Source organism: Ambystoma mexicanum, chromosome 14 (assembly GCF_040938575.1).
Source record: "Ambystoma mexicanum isolate Mex_15411 chromosome 14, UKY_AmexF1_1, whole genome shotgun sequence".
In the NCBI taxonomy this organism is placed as follows: Eukaryota; Metazoa; Chordata; class Amphibia; order Caudata; family Ambystomatidae; genus Ambystoma; species Ambystoma mexicanum.
The window spans coordinates 282,882,431-282,907,524 of NC_090940.1; the positions used below are offsets into that span (position 1 = coordinate 282,882,431).

Sequence of the window (25,094 nt, forward strand, 5' to 3'; positions counted from 1 at the left end):
AACAGAGTTATTGAAAAAGGAATTTGGCAAAAGAGCAGGTAACATTAAAAGACTTACGGGAGAAATTTCTTTCTTTCGGCATGATAGACATAACGGGGAACATCAAAGGCCCCAATGATGTTAAAAACCTGTTCTCTGAAGAAAAAAAACGACAACACATGAGTCGAGCACTCTGAACGGGAAGCATATTCCGAACAATAGATTATAATGCACTTCAAATAGTTAAAGGATGAATCGGTAAGTGACATGTTGCCTTGTCCAAGGGCATCCCTGCTCTCACGCCAACTACTTCACTCAGCAAAAGGAACACACATTCTCATCCCCAAGTGCTTTACAGTAGAACTGAATACATGCATCAAATTCTGAAGTAGATCACTCAAGACAACAAATGATATTAAGAAGCATTTAAATTCAACTGCTTCCATTTCCAATGTACGGATGTGGTCTATTCCAATTATATACATTTGCAAACTGTATCAGGATACTGAAGACCTAAACATATCATCAGTATTCAAATAGTCGAACTCTGAGGCTGCCTCACTAGTTCTACACAAAGACCTTTTTTACAATCACCTTTTCCGTAGAGATGATAAAACCTTTTACAGGACCACCACAGACGATTTACCACTGTTAACTAAACAGGTAAAAGCTTTCACGATCTTGGCAGACCCAAGTGCCAAGTGCAACCCGAACACTATCGTCAGAAACTAGCAATTTACATGAATGCACTCATAGCTGCCAAAGGATTGCATTGTTCATGTCAGATTGATGCTGCTCATAATCTGCAAAAAATAGCAGTTTAATTGTGAAGAAGCCCTTTCTTCTCAAGCTTTTCCTATGAACAACATTCCTTGTATAGATGTGTGTAAAAAATAGTAGCGCAACGTGCCACAGCGGGGGCACTGTCAGCAGGTACCTAAAGCCCTTGCCGTAAAATTCCTACAGACAAGGTCAAAGCGTCGGAGCCCCAAGATCCCAAGTCAAAGGCAGGCAGGCAGGCCCTCACCAGCAAGACAGGGCACCCTCTCTTACCAATCAATCTCTAAATGGTGCCGTTCGCTGCAGTCCAGGGGTCAAAAGTATCCACGCTAAGGAGACGTGAAGGCTCAGAGTTTCAAATCCGCAGAGCTCAGACCCACTACATCGCTTACAGGATTCCTTATAAAACATTGATCTTGCCAAAGGAGGAGGGGGGTCGGGTTCCCTGACCGGCCACGTATTGTATTATGGCTCTACTCCGGGTCCTAGTGCACCACTTCGACCCACATTCAGGGAAGTAATGGGTGGCCATGGACAACGTGGTATTAGCTCCAGTCACACCCGAATCACAAGGAGAGTGTTTATTCACCCGGTTCAGGAGGTTCTATGGTTCATATGGAGGGAAGGGGGGTGAAAATAGATGGCTCAAAACGATCGCCTCAGTTTTATCTGGGCTCCCCGTTAAGGGATTTGAATGTGGTGCCACTGTCATTTCAATCTTGGTATGAGGCCGGACTAAGCAGAGCATGCCAAATGCTTATATCTCCCTGAATGGGCTAGAGGCCTTGGGCCTCTAAACTGTCGCCCTTTCATTTCCTACAGCTGAAAGCGGTTTTATCAGAGGGCCGGTGGGGGGTAAATCTAAGGAGGGAATTGACGAGTTTTAAAAGATTCCTTATCACACAGAGGGGTTCCAGAGGGCCTGATAGCCAGGTTATACAGGAGGATTCTTTAGACGAGCCCTGGAGACCCTCCTACATCGAAAATCAAGTGGGAACAGGACCTGGGCAGGGACACTGGGGACACCCTATGGGCTCAGATGTGTAGGAAGGCTAACTGTTCATCGACATCGCTCCAGTATAGACATCAGTCCTTGAAGTTGCTACATAGATGGCATTACCCTCCAACAAGGATTGCGCGAATGAGAGAGGGATACAACCCACATTGCTGGAAGTACCATCAGGAAAAGGGGGATTATATTCACATGTGCTGGGGCTGATTAAGGGTGCAGGTGTATTGGAGGGAGGTCCTGTCCTGGATAAAAGGGGTAGACGGAATTCAGAGGGAATTCTCACCATGGCTTCTTCTATTTGGGGTATGAACAGGACAATAGGCGGATCCAGAACAAGGGCACATGTTTCATATCATGATGGTCTCTGCTAGATGCTGTCTGGCCCAGCTGTGGAAAACCGCACAAATGCCGGTGGAAAAGGAATGGGTGTTAAAGACCCGCACCATATACGATATGGAATACCTCACTCATCTCCTGGACGAGTCCAAGTCCGACATCAAAGGTTTATGTTTGTCTTTCTTTGAGAAACATGGGCGAAGTGGCTGTTGAGGGAGTGGACTGAGTTGGGAGGGGGGGAATTTATCAGAAGGTGAGACTGGCATTCCACATGGGGGGAACAATGTGCATTCTGAGGGAGGCTCTCCCGATTCACGGACAAGCGTACCCAAGAGACAGCTGGTCGGAAAAAGGGTATCATCCTCGGTTTGAGGTTTGTGGATATAATTAAAACATTGCTGCATAGGGGTTGGGGGGCTGTGGCGGAGGGTTTTAGAATGTTGGTTACAGGGGAACGCCTCATTTCTGACCTGTGTTCTGATTAAAATGCCAATAAAATTTGATTTTGAAACAAATTAATATTTTGAGTGAAATCTCATTTTAATTTATTGTAACATTTACTTGAAAGTTCTTTGACAAAAGTTTCCTTTCCTGACACTGTTACTGCTTTGCTTTTGAGCCTTTCCAATAACTGTACGAAGCATTCAGGCTTGCCAAAATGTGGGTGTACGTTTGATATTTGAAGTAGGGAAAACATCTCCAGTCTCCCTCTTCTTGACCTGCATTCACTGGCTTCCAGTAAAACAGACAGTGATATTTAAAACCCTCTGCATTACTTATCAGTCTTTATCATCATCAGCCCCGTCTTTTCATTCACATAGGTTAACGCTTTAGGCACCATCGCGATTTCTTGGATCTAGGCATCACAATCCCCTGGTGACTCCTGACTTCCATTTCTCCAAGAAAGGTGTGAATGCTTTTTCAGCAAAAGCTCCAACTTGGTGGAATGTTCTTACACTCTCTCTTCGCATGGCCCCTTTTCTTTGGATGTTTTTAGGAAGAAACACAAGGTGCTGCTTTTCGTTCAGGCCTTTAGCTCAGAATCTCCTTAGTTAGGGGACCAGCTCTTGAGCTGTGGGTCGATCGCCAAGAAACCAGTCGTAGCGTATGCCCTTTATAAATGACTATAACATAACATAAAAGGCAGACCTATGTTGAACCTAACCATTTTAATGGGCCAGAAAATGCCAAATGTTAATTCATTTTTTAATACTGCCAATGTAAATGCAGATATCTGGTCAATGCATTAAAATGTTCCTCCAAAAATGCACACGTTTGTTTCTGACATGATCATTACTTTGTTGTCATATTAAAATCTAAAACTGTTTAGCTTTACAGGACACATATTCTTAATTTGAAAGATATTTATAATTTGAGGTGTGCAATGATCTGATCACCGGACAGTATGTAAAATGAACTGTGTATGACTCAAAAAACAAAACAAAAAGTCACTAAAGACGGGGTCAATGGATAAGACGGGGTCAATGGATGGGTGGGACGGATCAAGATGCTGCAGTCTAAGATCCCCCACTAATTTAATAGTAAATACTGACCCGCTGTGCTGCATCAATATTTAATCCTCCAAAATATTCCACATCCGAGCAGTGTAGCTTGTCACATCTGGCATGCTTTAGCTTTGAACCTGCCAGCACCTCACAACAGTGCTCTTGTCAGGCAGAAACCAAAAACTGTTTTATCATTATTATGGTATTAATTGAGCGCAGACCTAGCTTCGACAAGCAACTGAGCGCTTTGCAGAGGTATACATCAATACAGGTACATAGCAGATCACTTTACAGAGGCATTACAGATGCATAACGGAGCACTTTTCAGTAGTAACAATAGAACGGGGGTAGGATACAGACGGGGACAGAGGAGGGGTACAGCTGTGGTGGGGACGATAGGTGCGGGCGGCATCTAGCGAGTGAATTGGCACATGGGGCCAGAGTGCGCTTGCGAAATGGCCACCTCCACTCCACTGTGGTATCTCAGTGGGGGATGACAACACTACTCCTGCACTGCTACACCTTAAGACAACAGTTTGGAGGGAGGGGTTTGCTGTGGCTCTGTCGCCAGAACAGTCTGGAGTGGCAGTGAGCAATAACGATACCACTGTGACTCAAATAGAGACCCCATATTGTAGGTTCAACGCAGCCTGTGATGCACAGAACTAACATCTTCACAAACTTTGCGCTCCGTTTCCAACATAATTTCCATTTTTTCAGAGCACTGGTGAGGATGTGCAGAAGTTTAAAACAAACTGAGCAAAGCTCTCCCAGCGACAAGTTAGAGCAGACATGATATACATGGTCAGCTGCACACCTAATTTGACTTTAGGCATGCTTATATGCACTGGTTTCTGACACTGCTTTAGCATTCTCCTATGTAGTAGGTCTGAAAAAGCTTCTCAAATAGAAGGTAAAGCCCTGGTTATGCAGCAGGAATACTCGTATCACCATGAGTCAGAACATTACAGCCCGCAATTTTTCCACTAGTTTCTTCATGGCTGGAAATGTTTTTTTCTGCTGTGCTACCAAGCAATCATCCAGATAGTTCTTTTTTCAATGCCCTAAAAAAAAGAGTAGTCCCGAGAAGACTAGCTTGAACGATAAAATTAATTTGCAAAAATAGAAGAAAAACAGACCGTGCTCTGCAGAAATTGGATTTACTCGGTACTATAGCTTCTGAGGAAACAACTAAAATGACCCTTTACGTCAAAATAGATGCCATTGCCTTTAGGGAGGATATCTGTTAAATCAGAAATCCTATTTCGAGGATTCTAGTGCCACCTTTTGTGATCCCCTCAACTTTTTGCTTTTTCGCCCTATCTTTTTTGGTTCCTTGCTCCCTTTTTGGTGGCCAGAGGAACTTTTCATGAAGTTTCCCTGCCATTAATTATCTTTTTATACCTTATAAAAGATGTATGGTATTGGGTTGTCTCCAAGGTGCCCAGTCCTAGGTGTGCCTCTCAGGAACCCCAGTTCATCTCTAGTCCGATTGTGTCACTACAAATTGGTTTTGGGGAAAAGGCGGGTGGTGGTTGTGCTTTAATTTTGGTTTCACCAAGGGTGTAAGCCATTTTACTGCATTGGTAGCCCAATGCACCTTTTTGGTAGTCACTGGGGTACCAATGGGTTTTTTTAAATCCTGCTGCAGCCCATGTTGTTTTCTAGCGCTTACCTTTGTCTAGGTGACCATGAGGTAGGCTCAAAATGGCAGTCCTGACCATATGAGCTCTTTGTGAGGCCATCATGGCAGCCTCCATACTGGTCCTAACTGGTCTAGGCAAGTAGAGGTCCCTAGAATACCCCTCTCACATTCTGTGGGGGTGGCTTTGGCTGAGTGGCAGTCTCAGTAACCAACCAATATGGTTAATCTTCTGATCGTCTTCCCAGCCCCTTTGTGTGATAGGCTGGCTGTCCTGTGACCAAGTCCCTTTCACAGGGTTATTTAGGTTCTGCCCTTTCCCGAACTCACTCCGTCCCTCTTGCTTGGCGCTTAGAGGTGGCAGGTCTGCCAACCTACTGAAGAAGTGTCCCTACTGATTCCCACCGTTTTGGCTGATTTTAAAGCGTTCACTTGGAAATGCTTGCTAAGTGCAAGGGATTTGCCTTGTGCCAGTTTGTGGTTTTTGCTGCCAGAACTCCATTCTGGATTTTTTGGAGACTCAAAGTGGCTCCTTGCATCTCCTTAGTTGAGCCCTCCACTTTAGGACCGTTTCTGGTCTGTTTTACCACTGCATACTGCAGTTAACCACCAGGATCTTTCTCTTGGCCGTTGGTTGCAGAAAGGTGCTGCAAGTTCATCAGTACTCTGGAGCTTTGGTTTGGGTTGTTCGAGGTTCTCAACAGCCATTGTCTCCATCCTGGGACCATTTGAATTTGTGCCACTACCTTTTGTTGTTCACCCTGCTACTGGGACCTGCCTTTTAGGTTCTCCCTTGTTCCTGGATCCTTCTTCACAAGATCGTTTGCTCCTGGATTGAAGACAGATGTCCTAGGAAGGGCCGCCATTAATCTCATGTGTTGCTGGGATCATCAGTAGTTCAGGGTGCCAAGCCCTGGAACCATATCCTGAAAACCACACCTCTTGAGAAGAGAGGTTTACTTGCCAGTTTTTTTCAGGCCACTGGAGCCTTTTCTGCCAAATCCAACATGAGTTTTGAGCCCTAGGCAGGGTGATTAACAAACAACCTTTGAGCCCTAGGCAGGGTGATTATTCCCAGTATTCACTCCGGAGGTCACCACAGTCCATGGTAGGGATTCCTGGGAGATGAGTCCTAGCTGTGATTCCCATAGACTTGCATTGTGGGGTCCTCCTGTTCTAAAACAACTTCTGCTATAGTTCACCTTCCGATGTCTAGCATCGGTCATTGGGGGTCTCCTGTGGCCTTCCCTGGGGTTGATCATTGCAGCATCTGCGCTTATGGGGTAGAACTGTACTTACCTCCTCTAGTGTGGATGGGCCTTGAACCTTTCCCATTCTGTCCTATGGAACTTTGATCTGACATTGGAAGTCTCCTTAAAGTGACTCTGGCGTACTTACCAGCCCCTGGAAATTTTTTGCTGAATCCCCGGGGGTTCAGCGAGCCGTGGGCCAAGATTCATCATTTTTTGTACTTACTTGTGATTTTATGTGTAGTTTTAAATTCATCACTCTCGTTTTTATGTTGGTAAAATTACTTGAAAGACTAACTGCAATTGGTGACACTGTGCACACATTTCAATGAAATATACCAGGAAGATAACACTTACTGATAGGTCAAAATGCTGAAATCACAAAATACAGATCTGTGCAGAGCTCAGACAGTAGCTGGCAAACCAAGCCAAGGTTACCATGAATAAGGGAGGATATTTAGGGGAGAGGGAAAGCACAAGATAACGATTCCCAAGGCGCAAGCCATTTAGTTTCAGATTAATTAAAAGTACAACTAGCCTTTGTAAACCAGGTGGAGGGCAATGTAAGCCAAAAGACTCCATGAAGAATAACAGAGTGTCCACAGAAGTGAAAGAAACCACAAACACTCACATTAATAGTAGCTAAAATCTTGATAAATGCAAGGTGAAACAATTCCAAACACAGGCCAATCACAAGTGGCCCATACTTCAAGAACACAGTCTATTCATTAGCAACAAACACAGAGAAGACACCTGTCTTATTCCTTACACTTAACTCAAAACATGAGACAACACACAAAGCAAAATACAAAGAGATCACCCTGGCTCATGGTCTAGAAATGAGGGATGGTATCTTTTTTAATTGAAAGGAAAGAAGTCCATGGACCTCTTCCCCCTACTGCTGTCTGGCTCATGTCATGACGACCTGTAAGTTGTCCAAGGTTGGGTAGAAAGAAGTCAAACAATCAGAATCCTTAATGTTAGGCCAGCCATTACGTATTATGCAAACCAGCAGCTTATTGTAGAGATGATGTCTTTTTACTGTTATCAATTTAGAGATGGTCTCGGGAGGAGCCATCAGACAAGCATTACCCGATCAGAAATGTAACCCTGATAGAATGTATGATATAATATGAAATGGCATTTATAACGCGCATATACACAGGTGTTTCAAGGCGCAACAAGGCAAGGGAGGGGGAACAGAGGGAAAACAAAGACAACAAGCTTACTAGGCCAGGTGACATTGAGATCGCGCAAGTGCAGGGGAGGGGGGAAAAGGGAAAAGTGTAGGGTGGAAGGGGCAGTGCAATACATAGGATCAACAGTAAAATAAATAAGAACAGGTAAAAGGTGCAGCCAGCCAGCTTGTGGCAAGTGCAGGGGCGTCAAGAGCTGGTAGGTACTGTAGGGATACAGAAACAGCCCCCAAGTGCAGATGTTGCCCGGGGGCAGTGCTGGTGTGCAACTTGCGGGGGAGCGGTGCTGGGCCCGTGATCAGAGGGTAGTCAGGTTACCAGTGCAGTTTCAGTCAGAAGTTCAGCAGGGGAGAGGAGGAGAGAAAGCAGAAGCAAAGAGGAAGGTCTTGGGGTGCTTCTGGAACCGGAGATGGTTCTCCTCAAGTTTCAGGGATGCAGAAAGGCTGTTCCCGAGGGAGGCCCCAGCCAAAAAGAGATATCTACCACCAACTCGTTGCTTGGAGAAGCAACTGACCCTGAGAGAGTTGGAGGCAGATGAGCGAAGAGCTCGAGACGGAAGATATTTAGGAAAGGAGAGTTGAAGGTATTGAGGCGCCAGGAACCAGAAGGCTTTGTGGACAATGAAGAAGGTTTTGAACTTAATCCTCGCAGCCACTGGGACCCAGTGCAGAGATTTCAGTCCTGGAGAGATAAGATCCCTGGCTTGAAGCCAAGGACAAGTCTCGCAACCCTGTTCTGGATGAGTTGCAGAGGGTGTAGAGTAGAAGCAGGCAGATTTAGAAAGAGGCTGTTGCAATAGTCCAGCCTAGAGAGAACCAAAGCTCTGGAGACAGTGGGCTTCTGGGGGAAGGAGAGGAAAGGAAGAAAACCTCTGAGGAGGTGCAGCTGGTAGTGTGGCTTCTTTGAGACGTCAGATGTGAGGAGAGAAGGCGAGTGTGGAGTCGAAGATAACCCCAAGATTTTTAGCATCACAGGTGGAAGCAGCAAGAGCGCCAAGAGAGGCCGGCCAGAGAGCGACAGAAAAGGAGGGAGCAGGTGTGACGATGAGTCGAATTTCAGGCTTGCTGGCACTAAGGCAGAGATCATTGGCGGCACACCACTCCTGGATAGCAGTCATAGATGAGAGAAGAGGTCACCACTATTTACCAATTCCCGTACCCCGTACGTTTTTGTAACTAAGATTACAGTATGTCAGTTTTGATGAATATTGAATATATAAACCTTTCTTTTGATAAGCACGTTGATAGTGTCAAGACGTTTTATGCTTGTATGCTGTCCCTGCTTTATTTTGATGATAATAAAACTGGGTTTTGCCTTGCATTTTGTCCATTTCCATTACTGAGTCTGGTTTGATCTGGCTCTAGGACCTCTAAGTAATTTGAGAATTTCTAGGCCCTATTTAACAGATGGTAGCAGAGGTGATGGTTTGCTAGATGTCGGACTGTTTGGGAATCCCTGCTGTTTCCCTGAAGTGCTGCAGAGGCGAACTGTGGAGAAGGGATTGCGCACAACACAGAGGTCGACAAGAGCCCCTTTTGGAGAAAGTCCTGTCTGGTCACCGCAGACCACTCCATGGAGCGTGAAGGGTCGTGACGCTGATAAGGGAGGCCTGACACCGAAGACCCTCAGTGGATCCACGGATGCAAGTATGGACACTGGCCTGGCAAAATGGGATGGAGGGGATTTTTTGTATATTGGGAGATTGTGATAAAATAAAGAGATAAAGGATAAAAGAAATAGCTTCTGACAAGGGTCCGGAAAGACCACGTGGCACACCTTATTATGGGGCAATAATAAGAGATGGATGCCTCACCAGGAGCTGGGAAGACAGCTGTAGTGTATTTATTAGTGTACTAATTGCCAGCGCCAGCCTCATGTTGTAGGACATCTTAGGCTTTGTGAAAGGTTGTGGTGTGAACTAAGGAGTGTGGTCCAGTGTGGCAGCAGCAAGGTGGGGCTGCTCAGAGCATGAGTGACAGGGGTGGTGTCCCTCAGAAGGTTTTGAGGGAACAACAAGTTAGGGCTGTTTGTGGCGCAAGTGGCATTTTGGGGTGCCGCTCTGAAAAATTCGGTGATTCAATAAGCGTGGTCTCAGGGAGTATTTTTGGGGAAGGGTGTGAAAGGGAGGTAAAAGAGGGTGAGTGAGAATTCAAATAAAATATGTTAAGTATTGGTAAGTTAAATTGTGACCTATTCTTAAAGGAGACACTCATTATGCACCTATGTAAGCATTACCCTGGTATAAGGATAACATCCTTAAATACCACACGCAGTGTGTGCGGGACACTCTGGGCAAAATGTTTATGCCCTGGCCGCATGAGGGCATTCACTCAGTCAGTACTGCAACACGTTTTGCCATCTACATGCCGCATACAAGGGAAAACAGTTACAGAATTGACTAGCCATTCAGAAACTGTGGAAAACGTACCAGGAAGAGAGAGGAGCCACCCACTATAAATGGATGCTTTATCAGAATGACGAAGGGGGTATAGCACCCATCGCTCCTCCTCCCCAGAGCAGTGATCCAACCTCGGAAACACAGGGATTATAACCATTACCATCATTGAGCAGTGGGGGAAACTAATTCCACATATGCGCCACCGTGTACAGATGTGGAGCAAAAAAATAAGTAAACAAAGACCATTGTCCACACATGTAGAATATGACAAGCGTTGCAATCTACAGGCAAAATTGATAGAAGCAGAGGTGGAAGTCCAGAGAGAACGAGGGAAGCAGGGCAACAAGGATGAGACAGTGATTAAAGCGAATGAATGTGGACAGATAATGCTCAAACTAGATGGAAAGGGCATGGACTATTTTAAAGAAAGGGAAAGAAAAGTTAGCGAAAGAGCAGAAAAGAGAAAGAAAGGGTATGAAGAACGAGAGAAAATTAAAGGGAGAAGAGACAAGAAGAAGAAAGAAAGTGATGAGATGCAGAAAGAGAGAAAAAGGGAGGAAGAAAAGAACAGAGGTAAACTCTGAGATCTGGAAAAGCACTGTAAGGCGAAGAAAAGACATTGATATTATTAGAGGGAGAGAGAGAGAGAGAGAGAGAGAGAGAGAGAGAGAGAGAGAGAGAGAGAGAGAGAGAGAGAGAGAGAGAACAAGAACAGAGAGAAAGAGAGGAACTTAGAAAGATGCCGCAGTGGATGAGATACTTAAAAAACACTCTTCCAGATGAAGGAGAAGAAGGGGCCATACGAAGGAGGATTGGCAATCTGTATATGAGCAGGTGGGATGACACCAGCAGCATGCAGGGGAGTAGAGGAGAGTCTCTGCAGGATGGAGGAAACAACATATTGGAGGTGGTGATGAGTGGAACATATAGGACGAGTCCCCTTGGGAGACTAGATTTAAGACAGAAAAGACGATGAAGGTGATGATAGAGACAACACTATTTTAGAAGATGAGGAGGAACGTGGAGAGGAGGAGGACGCATAAGCCCGTTCTTCAAATATGGGACTATGGAAGGAGATTAACAAGTTACTTAACCCTGGTAACGTTCTTTCGATTGGATGTTCCTCCCACGTATTCCTTATCTATGATATTTCCCAATATCCAGCTTGCTGCTTCAGGAAAAAATAATTCCCAAGTAGAGGGCGCTGTGCGTCGATGCCTGTCGAGTCGATGTCCCTCGGAGGCTTCCGTGCCAATGTCGACATCATCACAGTTATAAGTAGCGCACGCAGTGTCCGTTGCTCAGTTCCGTGTTGAAGCGAAGGAGCGTCTTAAGTTAGACGGTTACTACCCTTGATGGAGCGCAGACTGTAACCACAAGGGAAGTTTTACTGCAGGGTAGATAGGGAGGGGTGATAAGGAATATGTGTGAGCAACATCCAATCAAAAGAACGTTACCAGGGGTAAGTAACTTGTTTTTCGAATGGATTGTGTCCTCCCACGTATTCCTTATCTTTGATACTCTCCCAAAGCAGTAATATAATCAGGAGGAGGGAGTAAAAATAGAGCAATTAAGTATACGCAGAGTGCAGTACTGCCTTTCCAAATTTCTATTCTTGATTAGTGGAGGAATCCAGGATACAGCATTTTGCAAAAGTGTGTGCAGACGAAAATGTGGCAGCCGCACAACTATCATTTAATGGAACTCCTTTCTGAAGAGCTGACAAAGCTGTGATACCCTTGTTTGAATGGGCTGTTATGTGTTTTGGAGGGTCTTTACCAGCCAATTTACAACATTCTGCAATTGTTAAAATGATTCACCTAGATATGGTTTGTTTGGTGATGGCTAGACCCAATTTATGACCTGTGTAACCCACGAATAATTGGTCAGTTTGTCTCAGGTTAACAAGTCTGTTAATGTACAAACTCATGGCACGCTTTGGATCGAGTCTGTGTAGCCCTTCTTCCTCCTTCCATGGATGTGAAGGAGGTTAAAAAGAAGGTAAGGTTTTCCTCCGAGCAATGTGGAACGCAGATACCACCTTGGGAAGGAAATTAGGCTTCACTCTTAAAACTTCTCCGTCCTTGTGAAAGACAGTGTAAGGAGGCTTGCAAGACAAGGCCTGTAACTCACTCACCCTTCGGGCAGATGTTATGGCCACCAAAAAGACTGTTTTGAAGGGAAGTAGTCTTAATGGGCATGAGTGAAGAGGTTCAAAGGGAGTACCCATTAAAAAGTTTAAGATTAAATTTAGATCCCAGGGGGGCACCTGAAAAGGAGTTGGGAGATGAACATTAGTTAACCCCTTCAGGAATTGTATTGCCAGAGGTATTTTAAAGTAGGAGATGTCCTCAGCAGTACGCTTGAAAATGGAAAGCGCTGCTAGGTAACCTTTGATCATACCAATCTGGAGTCCCAGATTTGCTAAGTGCAACAGAAAAGACAACACCATTGGTGTACTGCATGAAAAAGGGTCAAAATTCTTATCTCTGCATGAGCTGCAGAACTTATTCCAACGACAGTGGTACAAGAATTTTGTTGCAGGCCTTCTCGCTGAAAGCAACACCTCAATTACGTCACCCGGGAGATCCCAATCTTTGTATATCAGCCTCTAAGAAACCATGTGTGAAAGCCGACAGTCCTGATATCCGGATGGGGAACTTGAACCTCCACTCGCGACAGTAGATCCTCTCTTTGTGGAAGACGAATCGGAGGACAGATGGACATGTCTAGAAGGTCCAGATACCACGTTCTCCTGGCCCAATCCTGGGCAATTAGGATCATGGTTTTCCTGAACCTCCTCAACGTCCTTATTACACATGAGGAATGACTGGGACTGGAGGAAACGCATAAAGGAGTGGAAAGTCCCAGTCCACAACGAAAGCGTCCCCTAGAGCTCCTCTCTGGGGAAATTCCAAGAGCAGTACAGTTCGCACTTCCTGTTGGCATTGGTCGCAAACAGATCCACTTGAGGGGTTCCCCAAAGGGTGACGATCTCTTGAAGGACTTTCTGAGCTAGTTCCCACTCGTGGGAGACTGCACTCTGCCTGCTCAGAGCATCCGCCATCGTGTTCTGCCAATCGAGATATTGCTTCTTGTATTGCCCAAAACAAGAGCTGCATTGCCTCTTTGCACAGTGTTAGTCACCCTACACCTCCTCCTTTGTTGAGGTAGTACATGGCTACTGTGTCGTCTGTCATTATCAGGACATTCTTTCCCCGTACAGATGGCAGGAAAACCTTCAGCGCTAGTCTGATTGCTCTCAGCTCTAAAAGGTTGATATGTAGTTTGGACTCAGATTGAGACCAACGACGCTGATGGTCAAAATTGGTGGTATGAGCTCCCCACCCCATGAGGGAGGCATCCGTCACTACTGTTATCTCCGGCCATGGTTGCCAAAAAGGTTTTCCTCTCAAAATGTTCTCCTGACAGGTCCACCACTGAAGGTCCAGTGCGACTCTGTGTGGGATTTGTAGGAGATCGGACATCCTTGCCGAGAACTGTGACCATTGGGTCCTGAGAACCCATTGGAGGGATCTCATTCTCAGGCGAGCCTCTGGCACCAGAAAAATGCAGGATGCCAGGAGGCCAAGCGACCTCAGAAAAAGTCAAAGGCAGGAAGATGTTGGCCATTCTGGAACTTTGTCACCATCTGTAGAATTTCTTGAGCCCTCACCTCTGGTGGCGAGGCTTTTCCCAGGGATGTATCCAGGACTGCTCCAATGAATTGGAGTCTTTGTGATGTTATCGTGTGGGACTTCTTGAAGTTGAGGAAGAAGCCCAGTCTGTGGAGGGAGTGGCACGCGTAACTTAGATCTAGGGCTTGTTCTGGGGAATTTGCCCTGATCAACCAATCGTCTAGGTAGGAGTAGACATGAATCCCCCTGGTAGGCAGAATCCTGTGCAGTTCCCTTAGGGAGCACTACAGAAGATTAAGACTACATGTATGAGCAATAAAACCCCTTTGGCATCAGTCGGTACCACAAAGATTTAGTTGGTAGCTGCGGCTAAGCAGTCAGACTTATCTCAAGAGGGAGATGAGCAGTATTCAGTGTTTACACAATAGGGCTACAGTACTATGGTACAAGGAACCACTGACCAAAGCTTTGTAGTAAAAAGAATATATATATTTATTTTACAGACTTCTAGTTCAACACATTAATCACAGTTAATAGAAAAAAGGTAAAATCAGTCAAGAAAAGTATACACAACTCCCTGGTTCAATTGTAGACAAGTTTGAAAACTGAGCAAAACGGCACAGTGAAAACCAAACACAAATGGCACTCTTATCAATTTCTCATAAGGGAGGGAAAAACAAGTTATACAGGAATATATTCTTAGGCACCCTACTAACACTTCCCCATAAGTTTATGAACAAGTTTAGGCAAGGCAGTACTTTAGCATGTAGAATACTTAAATGAAAACCAAGCAAAATGGCACTTCACAAGTTTTAAAAGTGGGAACGAAAAGGTGGTTATAAGAATTAGGTGCACCAACACAGTGCTAGTTGAGAAGCAATCTAGAGAAGGCAGTTATAACAGATTCAGCCAGAGTCAATAGGCCTGTGCCAGAGTCAGTGGTACAGGGCAAAGACCCCAGGAGCAAAATGTTCTTGTAGCTGGAGTCAAGTCTTTGTTAAACAATTCGAAAAGGTGGATGCAGAAGGTGAAAGACAATGTTAGAGGATAGGGGCGGCCAACCCAGCAGGTAGGTAAAGGATTTAAAACACCTTTAGCGCTACCAAACGAAAAGGTAGGCCTGGCGGAACAAAGTACCTTAAAATGTAGAAGAGGCTCCTGCGGTGGCGGTTGTTCCTGGCAGTTCCTGCAGTTCAGGAGATCCAGCAGAGGAAGCGAGACTCTCGTCGTGGAGGAAGGTTCGAGTTACTGCACTGCCCAGGGATGAAACCAGCCACCGTGCTGCAAAATGAAAATAAAAAGGTACGCTCCTTTAAATCGCGGTCCGGGTGGACGGTTGCCTGGCTATCCAGTCTCCGAGTGCTGGGCACTGGCGATTCGACCAATGCAGGTTCTGGAAGGTGATTGGCAAACTGGTTGGCCCCACCAGCTCAAGGGAAGAAGGCTCTTGCAGATGAAGATCTTCTCTCATCATGTGGAGAAAAGTGGTGAGACGCTGCAGCAGGGCTTCAACGGTGGTTCAGTTGGTGCAGCTGTCCTTGGCTCCTCTCCTCTTCGGCTTCTTTGTTCCAGTGGGGACGTCTTGCTCTTCCAGTCCTCAGGACCCTGCTTTTATGCAAAAAGATCCCCATTCATACAGCCTAGCTGTCACTCACACAGTGGAGTGGTCATCATGAGGGGAGACCCTCCAGCCTATCGGGGCAGTGTGCGACATTGGTTGCTGAGGCAACCCTGTCCAGGGGTCCTACTCGCCCTCCCACACAGTGGGCCCACCCCAGACTCAGTGGAGCCGAAAGGAGAGCTTCTTAGCAGAAGCCCGCCAAAAGGACAAACAAAGGATCCCCGACCTCGGTTAGGAGTTTAGAGAAAGACACGAGAAAGAATTTATATAAAAGTTCTGGCAAATAAAACCTACCGGAGTAAAGTTAAAAAAAAAACGGCGGTATGTTAGAGGGTGTCAGTAAATGTGGTAGCCTCGAACAATGGGAAAATCCCAAAGTGAAATATATGCGGTCAAATATTTTTGGTAGTAACCACTGCCACCAGCCAGATACTTTTGAGAAAGGGACTGTACGGTACCCTCTCGAAAATTAACATAAGGGAAAAACTATTAACCCTTGCCATTACTTCCATAGTAAGATGGGTTGTACTGGTTTTGTTCATAAAGATTGACTACTTAAGTCAATGGGGACTTTACATGCCCTGGGAGACAGTACTCAGTCCCAGGGTATGGAGTCTATGTTTGGGGGTCGCTACGACACCCGCACGGAGGGTGCTGTGTATCACATGTGGATAAAGATGGTTCCTATGAGGGTGAGATAAACCCCATAGATATTAAACACAAAAAATAGCCTAGAACACACATAGCAAATATCCCTAAGAGTGGGAAAAAGAGACTCACTCTTAGCAGGAGAAAAAAGCAAACCCTTCAAATCCAGCAAAGCTGCTGCGGGACTCTATAGGTAAGGGAAATTAGCCATACAATGAGAATTCTCTCTAACACCCCCCTCTCCTGAGACTCGCTCCCACAACCACCATTAACTTGGTGAAAACTCTCGGGCGGACATTAGCCCAAATGGCAGAACCCAAAACTGATAGTGCAAGTTGCCAATGGCGAACCTCAGGTACTTTCTGTGCTTGTGATGGATAGGCACATGAAAATAAGCAACCTGAAGGTCCAATGAAACCAACCAATCCTAAAGCTGGAGGGCCTGAAGGATTTGAGAAAGGGTCACCATCTTGAACTTGTGCTTCCTGAGGAACTTGTTCAAGTCTATTAAGTCAAAGATGGGTCTCAACCCTCCGTCTTTTTTCGGTATTAGAAAATACGGGGAGTACCAACCCTTGTTCATCTGCGCTACAGGTACTGGTTCTATAGCACCTTTATCTAGCAGGGTTAAAATCTCCTGCATAAGGAGCGTACCCTGAATCTTCAAAGAGTTGTTTGTAGGAAAGGCAGACAGTAACCTTGGGCGATTGTCTCAAATACCCAAGCATCTGAAGTAATAGCCTGCCATTCTGTCAGATGTTAGGTTAAGCTGCCTCATGCCGTTGTTTTGTGATGGAAGACCTCAGAGAGGTTTTGGGGCCGCTGACACAGATGCTGAGGGTAAAGCAGTACCTGCGGTTGCGGTCTTAGTACCTCTACCCCATCCACCACGGGGGAATCCTCTACGGCCTCTTTGAGTTGGCTGTCCTATGCCCTTTGCGAATGCGGAATAATAGCGAAAGGACCTACCCCTCCAGGGTGCACCTGTGGGGCTGTTCAAAGTTTGCCTTATCGCAGCTCCAAGGGATTTGGCTGCCGCCTTGGAAGTTTGCAGCTTCTCCAAACTTTCATCAGCTTTACTTCTGAATAGGTGTTTGCCATCAAAGGACATGTTGAGAAGTCTGGACTGGATGTCTGGGGTAAATCCCAAACCACGTAAACCTGCGGATCACTGTACTAGCCGCCATGGCTCTGCTGATGCCGTCAACTGAGTAGAGACCGGTTTGGAGGGATTTGCACATAGCGTCCTTTCCATCCTTCATAAGGTTCAAGAAACCGTCCCTTTCGTACCCTTCGGGAGATATGGTCAGCCGCCATTGAAACACAATCCCAAAAGGTGTGCGTAAATCTCGCCAGCATGCATGTGGCATTAGCAGACTTTAGTGCCATGCTGCATGCCGAGAAAACGTTCTTGTCCATGGCATCAAATTTCTGGTCATCACGATCTTGCGGGATTGTAGGGTATGCATTTTTTTTTTAATTATTATTTGTATTTGGTTTAAGAAAACCTTTACAAACATTCCTTACTCAAATAGGATAAAATAAATAAGTATAGATTTACATATATCAATCACATAACATAACATACATACATTTAAAAGGAGAAGAAAAAGAAAAAGGAAATTCCTGTAGTGAAAAAAAAGAAAAAACAATCATCATCATATATATAGAGAAGAAAAAGAGATCAGAAAAAAAGCAAAGCGAGGAACTTGAACCTTTAAGCATAAGAACACATGAACATAACAAACATTTCTAAAACAGTCTAATTTAAGGCCCTTTAGGAACCCAGAAATTGCTAAGCCCTCTTGTGTATTTTGTTCATTTAAGAACCGTTTCCAGACCAAGCCAATAGAGGAGCATAAGTAAGACTCCCTCAAGGGGCCCAAAAATGTGTTCCTCAAGTCAGCCAATTTTACACAACTTAAAATGAGATGTTTTGAAGTTTCCTGCTCGAAATGACAAAATCTACATAAACTTTCCAGTATATTTACTTGATTTCTTTTCGTTAGGGCATCATTAGTAGGGAGGATATTCCATCGCAATAGCAAGCCTTGGTGATAACGGTTTGGAAAGAGAAAGAATTTTGCAGAGGGATCCCCTTTTCCTATTCTCACGTGAAAGATGAGTCATAGAATTATATGAATGTAAAGTTTCTAATGTGGAGACCCGATCTTTATCTAGCAACATCTTTTTAGTTAGCATTGGGTTGCTGATTAGGGTTTCCAGATTAGAGTCTATGTTTTGGAGGATCTTCTCACAGTTATTGCCAAATGTTAGTAAGCACCCATAGTAATTTATGTTATTCCCCATCAACTCATATAGAATATTTACGGTAGGGGCCTTAATTTTGGCATATAGCGAAAGCATCCTCCATTGTACTCGGGCCCATATGGAGGTATATCCCAGCTCAAACCGTATTTCAGTTAGGGGTACGGCATTAGGGAGGCCAAGGATACGTCTCCGGATTCCACCTTCTATCTGGTTCAGTTTATGCATTACTGCTTCAGAACACAGATCCAAACCGTATTCCAATTTAGGGACCACTTTCCCTTAAAAGAAAATGAGCACCGGTTTTATCGAGAATCTCCCAAATTTACAGTCACTTTTCAACATTTGAGTTCCCAATAATTTAGCTTTCTGTGCTAAAATGTTGAACTGAGCTCTAGCCCCCTTATGTGCACCAACATAATAGCCCAAATAAATCACACTAGGGGAGATGCCCTCCCTAGGACCATGCAAGGACCAGATTGGGCGCTGTTTCTTGCGTTCTCCCTTCGCAAATGCGAGGATTTTGGTTTTATTCGGGGCCGGGGAAGAATTGATTAGCCAACATCCCGGAGGAATCTAAGCCCTAAGTCACCTTGCTCTTGGACTTTTAACACGTGCCCCCAATGGGGGAGCGTAACTTTAACTGGTGGAGGGGCCAAATATCCCCTATCTTTTATACGCTGACGATCTGGTGATTCTAGATAGAACGCCCATCGGGAACCTGACTGCCCTAAGCTGTTATGCTGAAGAAAACAATTTTATAATTAACACCACTAAATCTAACATTCTTATTTTTCAAATCGACAGCCAAAAACAGGATACAGATTTAATTGGCAACTGGGTAAAAACCCACTCACACAACTTTTAACATATAAATATCTTGGAATAAATATCAATTGCCATCCATCTGGGCCTCAAGTGAGGAATTGTGTTTTTTTTTTTTTTTTTGTATTGCGCTCTGAGCGCGTGGTTGTGTTTCTCCCTCCCCCAGCCCGCCTCCCTGAACGCCCACCCCCCCATATACCGACCTTCCTGGGCAGCCCCCTGCCCGACAGCCCCCACGGCTAAGGGCCCCTCAGGCAAAGGGCGGCTCCTACGGCTGCGGCTCCCATTGTGTCTGCAGGTGTCCGCAGGCGACGCTTTGCGTCGGTCCACCTTGTTAGCTCCACCTGCTCCCTCAGCCCGCCGCACCTACACCTGTTCACTTCATTCGCATGGTGTCTTCACTTCACTGTGCCCTGCAAATTGTGGCAAACTAGGGTTTTTCTCCCCTCGCAGGATTTTCAAACTTAGGTGGCCTCTCCACTGGGTACCTGATATGCATTTCTGTGTTCACTGTGCTGTGAATTTGTGGTAAACTAGGGCTTGCCGCTCTCTTCCTGTCTGCTTGTGCTTGTCCTGTCTCCCCCCCCCACTCCCTCCTATCCCATGGTGCTCTCTATCTCACCTATCCTTTCTAATTGCTTCTCCATTGACTATCCTGCTCTCCTCACTAAATCTGGTAGAAAAAAGTTTAAAAAGGACATCCTGGTCTCCAACCCAGACCTCCCTATCGCTGACACCTACACCAGTGCCTCCTCTAAGGAAACTCTCACTGACATCCTCTTTTTCGTGCCTTCACCTGACGTATGGACCCTTCATATGGTCTCTGTGCTCGCTCCTTTCTCCTCTACTCCCATTAATGGTGCCACCTGTTGGGATGTCCTCTTGGCCTCCTTCCACTCCTCTAAGGCCATCATTAATGTCTAAGCTAATGGGACCGTCTTGGTCCAAGGCCCTCAGGCCAACCTTCACCTCTTTGATAGATGCTTCCCGCGCCTCATCAACTTCCTTTCCTCTCCTGCTGTCCCCCCTCCTCTGTCCTCGGCTACCTTGCCTCTACCCTCCCTCCCTGCCCCCTCCCATGCTCCTTCACCTCCGCGGGGCGTACCTCGGATTTGTACCCCTTCCCGGAAGTCCTTCAAAGATGGCAACCTTCTCCACATTGCCACTCTTAACTCTCGCTCTGCCGTCAAACATTCCTCTCATATCTGCCGCCTTCTTGAGGAACTGGACCTTGACGTACTCGGTCTCACTGAGACATGGTTCACGGCCAGCTCTGTCACCAGCTTTGACACACTCCTACCTGACGGTTACAAGATCCCCTCCGTGCCCAGGCCCAACCGTGCTGGGGGGGGGGGTGTGGCCCTTATCTTCCCTGAGTGGATTCCTGCCACTGTTACTCTCATGCAGACCTACTCCTCTTTTGAATGTCTTGTCTGCCGACTCTCTCTCTCTCTCCTAGCCATTCCCTTACCGTGGCTACTATCTATCGGCCACCTGGTTAAATTTCCTCCTTCCTCTCCGAGTGGGCGGACCTCTCCTCCTGACTCCTGTCCTCAACCACTCAACTCCTCTTTCTTGGAGACTTCAACATCCACCTGGATGCCGCCTGTCCCCCCCTCTGGACTCTTTCGCGACCTCTGCGACTCTCTCTCTCCCTCTCTATTCTCCTGTCTCGGCCGACTCATTCTGCAGGGCACACTCTTGATGCCCTGATCTCTTCTGACCTTCCCCTCTCTGTCCCTCTCTCCACTCCTCTCTCCTGGAGTGATCACTTTCTCCTCTCCTCCCACCTCACCCTCCCTGGGCAAAGCCACCCTCATCACTGCCATCGTCCTTCTCGGTCATCCGACCCATGAAGCGTGCGTCAGTTGAGGCTTTCGCTGCCACCTTCTCGCCCCCTCATCCCCCTTCGGCTGACTCCCACCCTGACACAGCCCTCTCCACTCTGCTATATCTGATACTCTTGATACCCCTGCCCCCGTCATGAGAATCCGCCTGAAGCCCAAAGCCAAATGTAACTCCTGGTATGACTCGGATCTCGTCACCCTTAAACGCAAGTGCAGGGTGGCAGAGAGAAAATGGCGTGCTTCATGTTCATCCTCTGACAAACTGGCCTGTCGCCTGCTCCAAAGGCAATACCGGCTCTCTGTTCTCACCAAGAAGAGAGCCCTTATCCAAGCCCGCATCACTGCGGCATCTAACAATTCGGCCAAACTCTTTAAAATCTGCAAGGAGCTGACCAACCCTGCTGCAGTCTCTACCTCTCCTGTCCCCTCCCAGGCCCTCTGCACGGCACTGGCCTCTCACTTCATTTCAAAAACTCAGGACATCCTGTCCTCACTCTCCTCCTATCACCTCCCCCCTCTATTCCCTGCCCTTGCTCTGGCCCTTCTGCAGCCACCCCTCCTCTCTCCTTCTCTGCCTTTCCCCTTTTTTCTGCTGACGAGGTTTCGAGACAAGTCCAATCTATGAAAGTCTCGTCAAAACAGGTCCACCCCTATTCCTCCAAAACTATCAAGGACCACATCGACTCCTTGGCTCCCGCCCTTGCTGACTTCTGCGATCACTCCTTCGCCTCTGGAGTCTTCCCATCCCCTCTCAAGCACTCCCTTGTGCACCCCCTTCTTAAGAAACCCTCTTCCGACCCTTCCTGCCCAGCTAACTATCGCCCAATCTCTATCACTCCCTCCTGGGCAAGCTCCTGGAGAAACTGGCCATCTCCCAGCTAAATCTCCATGCTGAATCTGTTGGTAGCCTTCATGACCATCAGTCTGGCTTCAGAGCTGCCAGAAGCACGGAAACTGCTCTCCTGAACATCAGTGAGGACCTGCTCTCGAACCTTGACTCTAACATTCCATGTGTTCTCATTTTGCTTGATCTCTCTTCTGCCTTTGATACTGTCAACCATACCATCCTGCTCAACAGTCTCCGTGATAACCTGGGTATCACTGGTCAGGCTCTGGCGTGGCTGACTTCTTTCCTCTCAAATCGACCCTCCCAGGTCCAACTGGGGTCTTTCCTCTCTGACATCTTTTTCTCTACCTGTGGTGTCCCCCAGGGTTCTAACCTCTCCCTGGCTGTTCAACCAGTATCTGGCACTTCTCGCCCACCGTATCGCCGCTCTCTGCCCCAACTTTCCGTGCTATGCGGATGATACCCAGCTCATTTTCAGGCTACCCTCGGCCTCCTCCTCTCCTTCCCTCATCTCTGACCGTCTTTCTGCTATCCAGGAATGGTGTGCCGCCAACGACCTCTGCCTTAATGCCAGTAAGACTGAGATTCTACTCATCGGCACACTCACTCCCTCCTGCCCTGCAGCTCTCTGGCCGGCCTTTCTTGGCCCTCTTCCTGCTCCTACCTGCAAGGCAAAAAACCTCAGGGTCATCTTCGACTCCACACTCTCCTTCTCTCCTCACATATCCAACGTCTCTAAGAAGTCACACTACCAACTACACCTCAGAGGTATCCTTCCTTTCCTCTCCTTCCCCCAGAAGCTCACTGTCTCTAGAGCCCTGGTTCTCTCGAAGCTGGACTACTGTAACAGCCTCTACCTAAATCTGCCCGCCTCTACTCTCCGCCCTTTTGTAACGCTCACCTGGCTCCCACTGAGGCGCTCGTCTGGTCTGGGTTGCTGTGGCCTCTTCAAGCTTGATGCGCAGAATTCGGACCACCGATTGAACAGGACCCCCAAATCTTGCTTGTCGGGCCCGTAGGATTATCCTTCTGCAGATGAGAAAGGGGATTAACTGTCTGCCGAATAGTGTGCTTGCTCGCCCCTTCCCCCCCTTCGTTCTTCTCTGATTCTTCCAAAACCCCCGGTTTAAGCTCACCTTATGGTTTGGAAGGATGAACTCTCCATCCTGCTTCTGGTGCAGGGGCGCGTGTTCGTCCAGTTACTTCACTGGTTTTCAGAATGGCGCTGGCACATCCACTTGACTTTTCTGAGCAATACGCCGTCAGTATGAAGATGCAAAAGTTCATGTGTGAGCCTCCTTTTATGTTGTCTTTTCTGTCCTTTATTTCGGGTGCAGAACAAAGGCGATGCGTTGAGGGGTTAAATTGCCGGTGGTAAAATCAGGTGAGTTAGTGATGAGGGCGACCCCTCTAAATGTCTTTATAATTCCCCAGTAATGTCTTTTGTCCTTTCCCCACAGGGGCCGGGGTGCGGTACCTGCCAAAGATGCAGCGCCGACCCGAGATGTGGAATAATTCACCAAGAAAAGCCGGTAAGTAATGTGGCTGAAAATGTCCTTTCCCCATAAGGGCCGGGGTGCGGTACCTGCCAAAGATGCGGCGCCGACCCGAGATGTGGAATGGTTCACCAAGAAAAGCCGGTAAGTAATATGGCTGAAAATTCGGCTTTCCTCTTGTGTTCCCTTGCTCACCTTTTGTCTCTTCTTCTCTCCCCTAGGTGCAGAGATGTGGCGACCGGTGCTGAGAGCCGCAATGGAGCCGGGCGGCATCTCGTGAAAAGGTGAGTGAAGCGCGGCGCTGCAGCGAGCAACGCGGTGCTTTTAAATGGAAGTCTTCCTTCAGGAATGCTGGCGTGAAGATTCCGGATGCAGGTAAGAAGGTTGAATAAGTTCTTGGTTTCCACCTTTCTCTTCTCTTATTCCCTTACAGGTGTTCCAGGTTCGAGGCGGGCGTGGCTGGAGTCCAGGTGCAGGAGCAGACACAGTGAGCGTTCAGCTGCTGGGATGCAGAACAACGCGAAGCACGTGTGGCTGTCCGGGCGTGGCTTAAATAGCTTTGGAAGAAGTTCCAGGTGAGTATTCTTCCACAGCCCCACCCAAGTAACAAAATAGTTCCATCAGAAAAATAGTTCCTCCTAAGCATCATTTGGCTTGGTTCTTCATGCAGCATGGTCTGCATCAGGTGAGTGTGCAGCATGGTCTGCTTCAGGTAGTGCACCAAACACGTCCCCTTATGAGCCTGGCGCTTATGGCGCCAGGACTGATGTCCAACATGAGCCTGGCGCCAACTGCGCCAGGACAGAGTCCAAAGAGCCCCTATAAAGGGCCGCTGGGCTTTTACCCGGGGGCGTGATGCCTACTCCCGGGGGTGCTGGGCCTGGCCTGGTGCTCCGGGGGTAGGCATCATGACACCTTTGCAACTCATCCAGAACAGGACTGCAAGACTTGTCCTTGGCCTCAAGCCCAGGGACCGTATCTCCCCAGGACTGAAATCACTACACTGGCTCCCAGTGACTGCGAGAATCAAGTTCAAAACCCTTTGCATTGTCCACAAGGCCGTCTGGGGCCTTGGGCCAAAATACCTTCAACTCTCTCTTCCTAAATATCTTCCTTCTCGTGCTCTTCGCTCATCTGCCTCCAACTCCCTCAGGGTTAGCCATTTCTCCAAACAACGAGTTGGGGGCAGATCTCTCTCCGCTGCAGGGGCCTCCCTCTGGAACAGCCTTCCTGCCTCCCTGAAACTTGAGGAGAACCATCTCCGGATCTGTAAGTACCTCAAAACCTTCCTCTTTGCCTCCGCTTTCTCCCCCCCTCTCCCTTGCTAAAATTACTGAAACTGCACTGAATCTGCAACTGGGCCACTCACCGTTCTCGGTCCTTGGCCCAGCCACTCTCCCCTGCACTGCCTCCCTGGCAACCCCTGCACTGCAGGACTGTGTCTGTATCCCTACAGCTCCCCTTCCCAGCACTTATCTGCACTTACCTCGCACTTGCCACCAGCTGGTCCTGGTTATTTATCCTGTATACTATAACCCTGTACTGCACTTTTCCCTCTACCTTCCCCCCCTGCACTTTTCCCTTCCCCTCTACCCTTGCACGATCTGAATGACACCTGGCCTAGTAGGATCGTTGTCTGTCTCACCTTGTTCCCCCCTCCACCGCCTCTTCGCGCCTTGAAACACTTGTGTATAGGCGCGTATCATATCCATCCGACCAGCCATATAAATCCGAACTCTTGAGCATGATGCGGTTATTAGCTACCCAAAGGAAAGCCATCCAACGCAAAAATGTGAAATTTTCAAT

At 47.1% G+C, this 25,094-nt stretch overlaps 1 protein-coding gene across 1 annotated transcript in view; it reads right to left on the reverse strand.

The window, feature by feature from the left end:
- Positions 1–25,094, reverse strand: part of POLE2 (DNA polymerase epsilon 2, accessory subunit) — a 1,095,907-nt gene that overhangs the window by 929,791 nt on the left and 141,022 nt on the right. Inside the window, exon 4 of the mRNA XM_069637399.1 lies at positions 58–135. Within this exon, the coding sequence (XP_069493500.1) occupies positions 58–135 (78 nt within the window). The remainder of the gene's footprint in view (positions 1–57; positions 136–25,094) is intronic.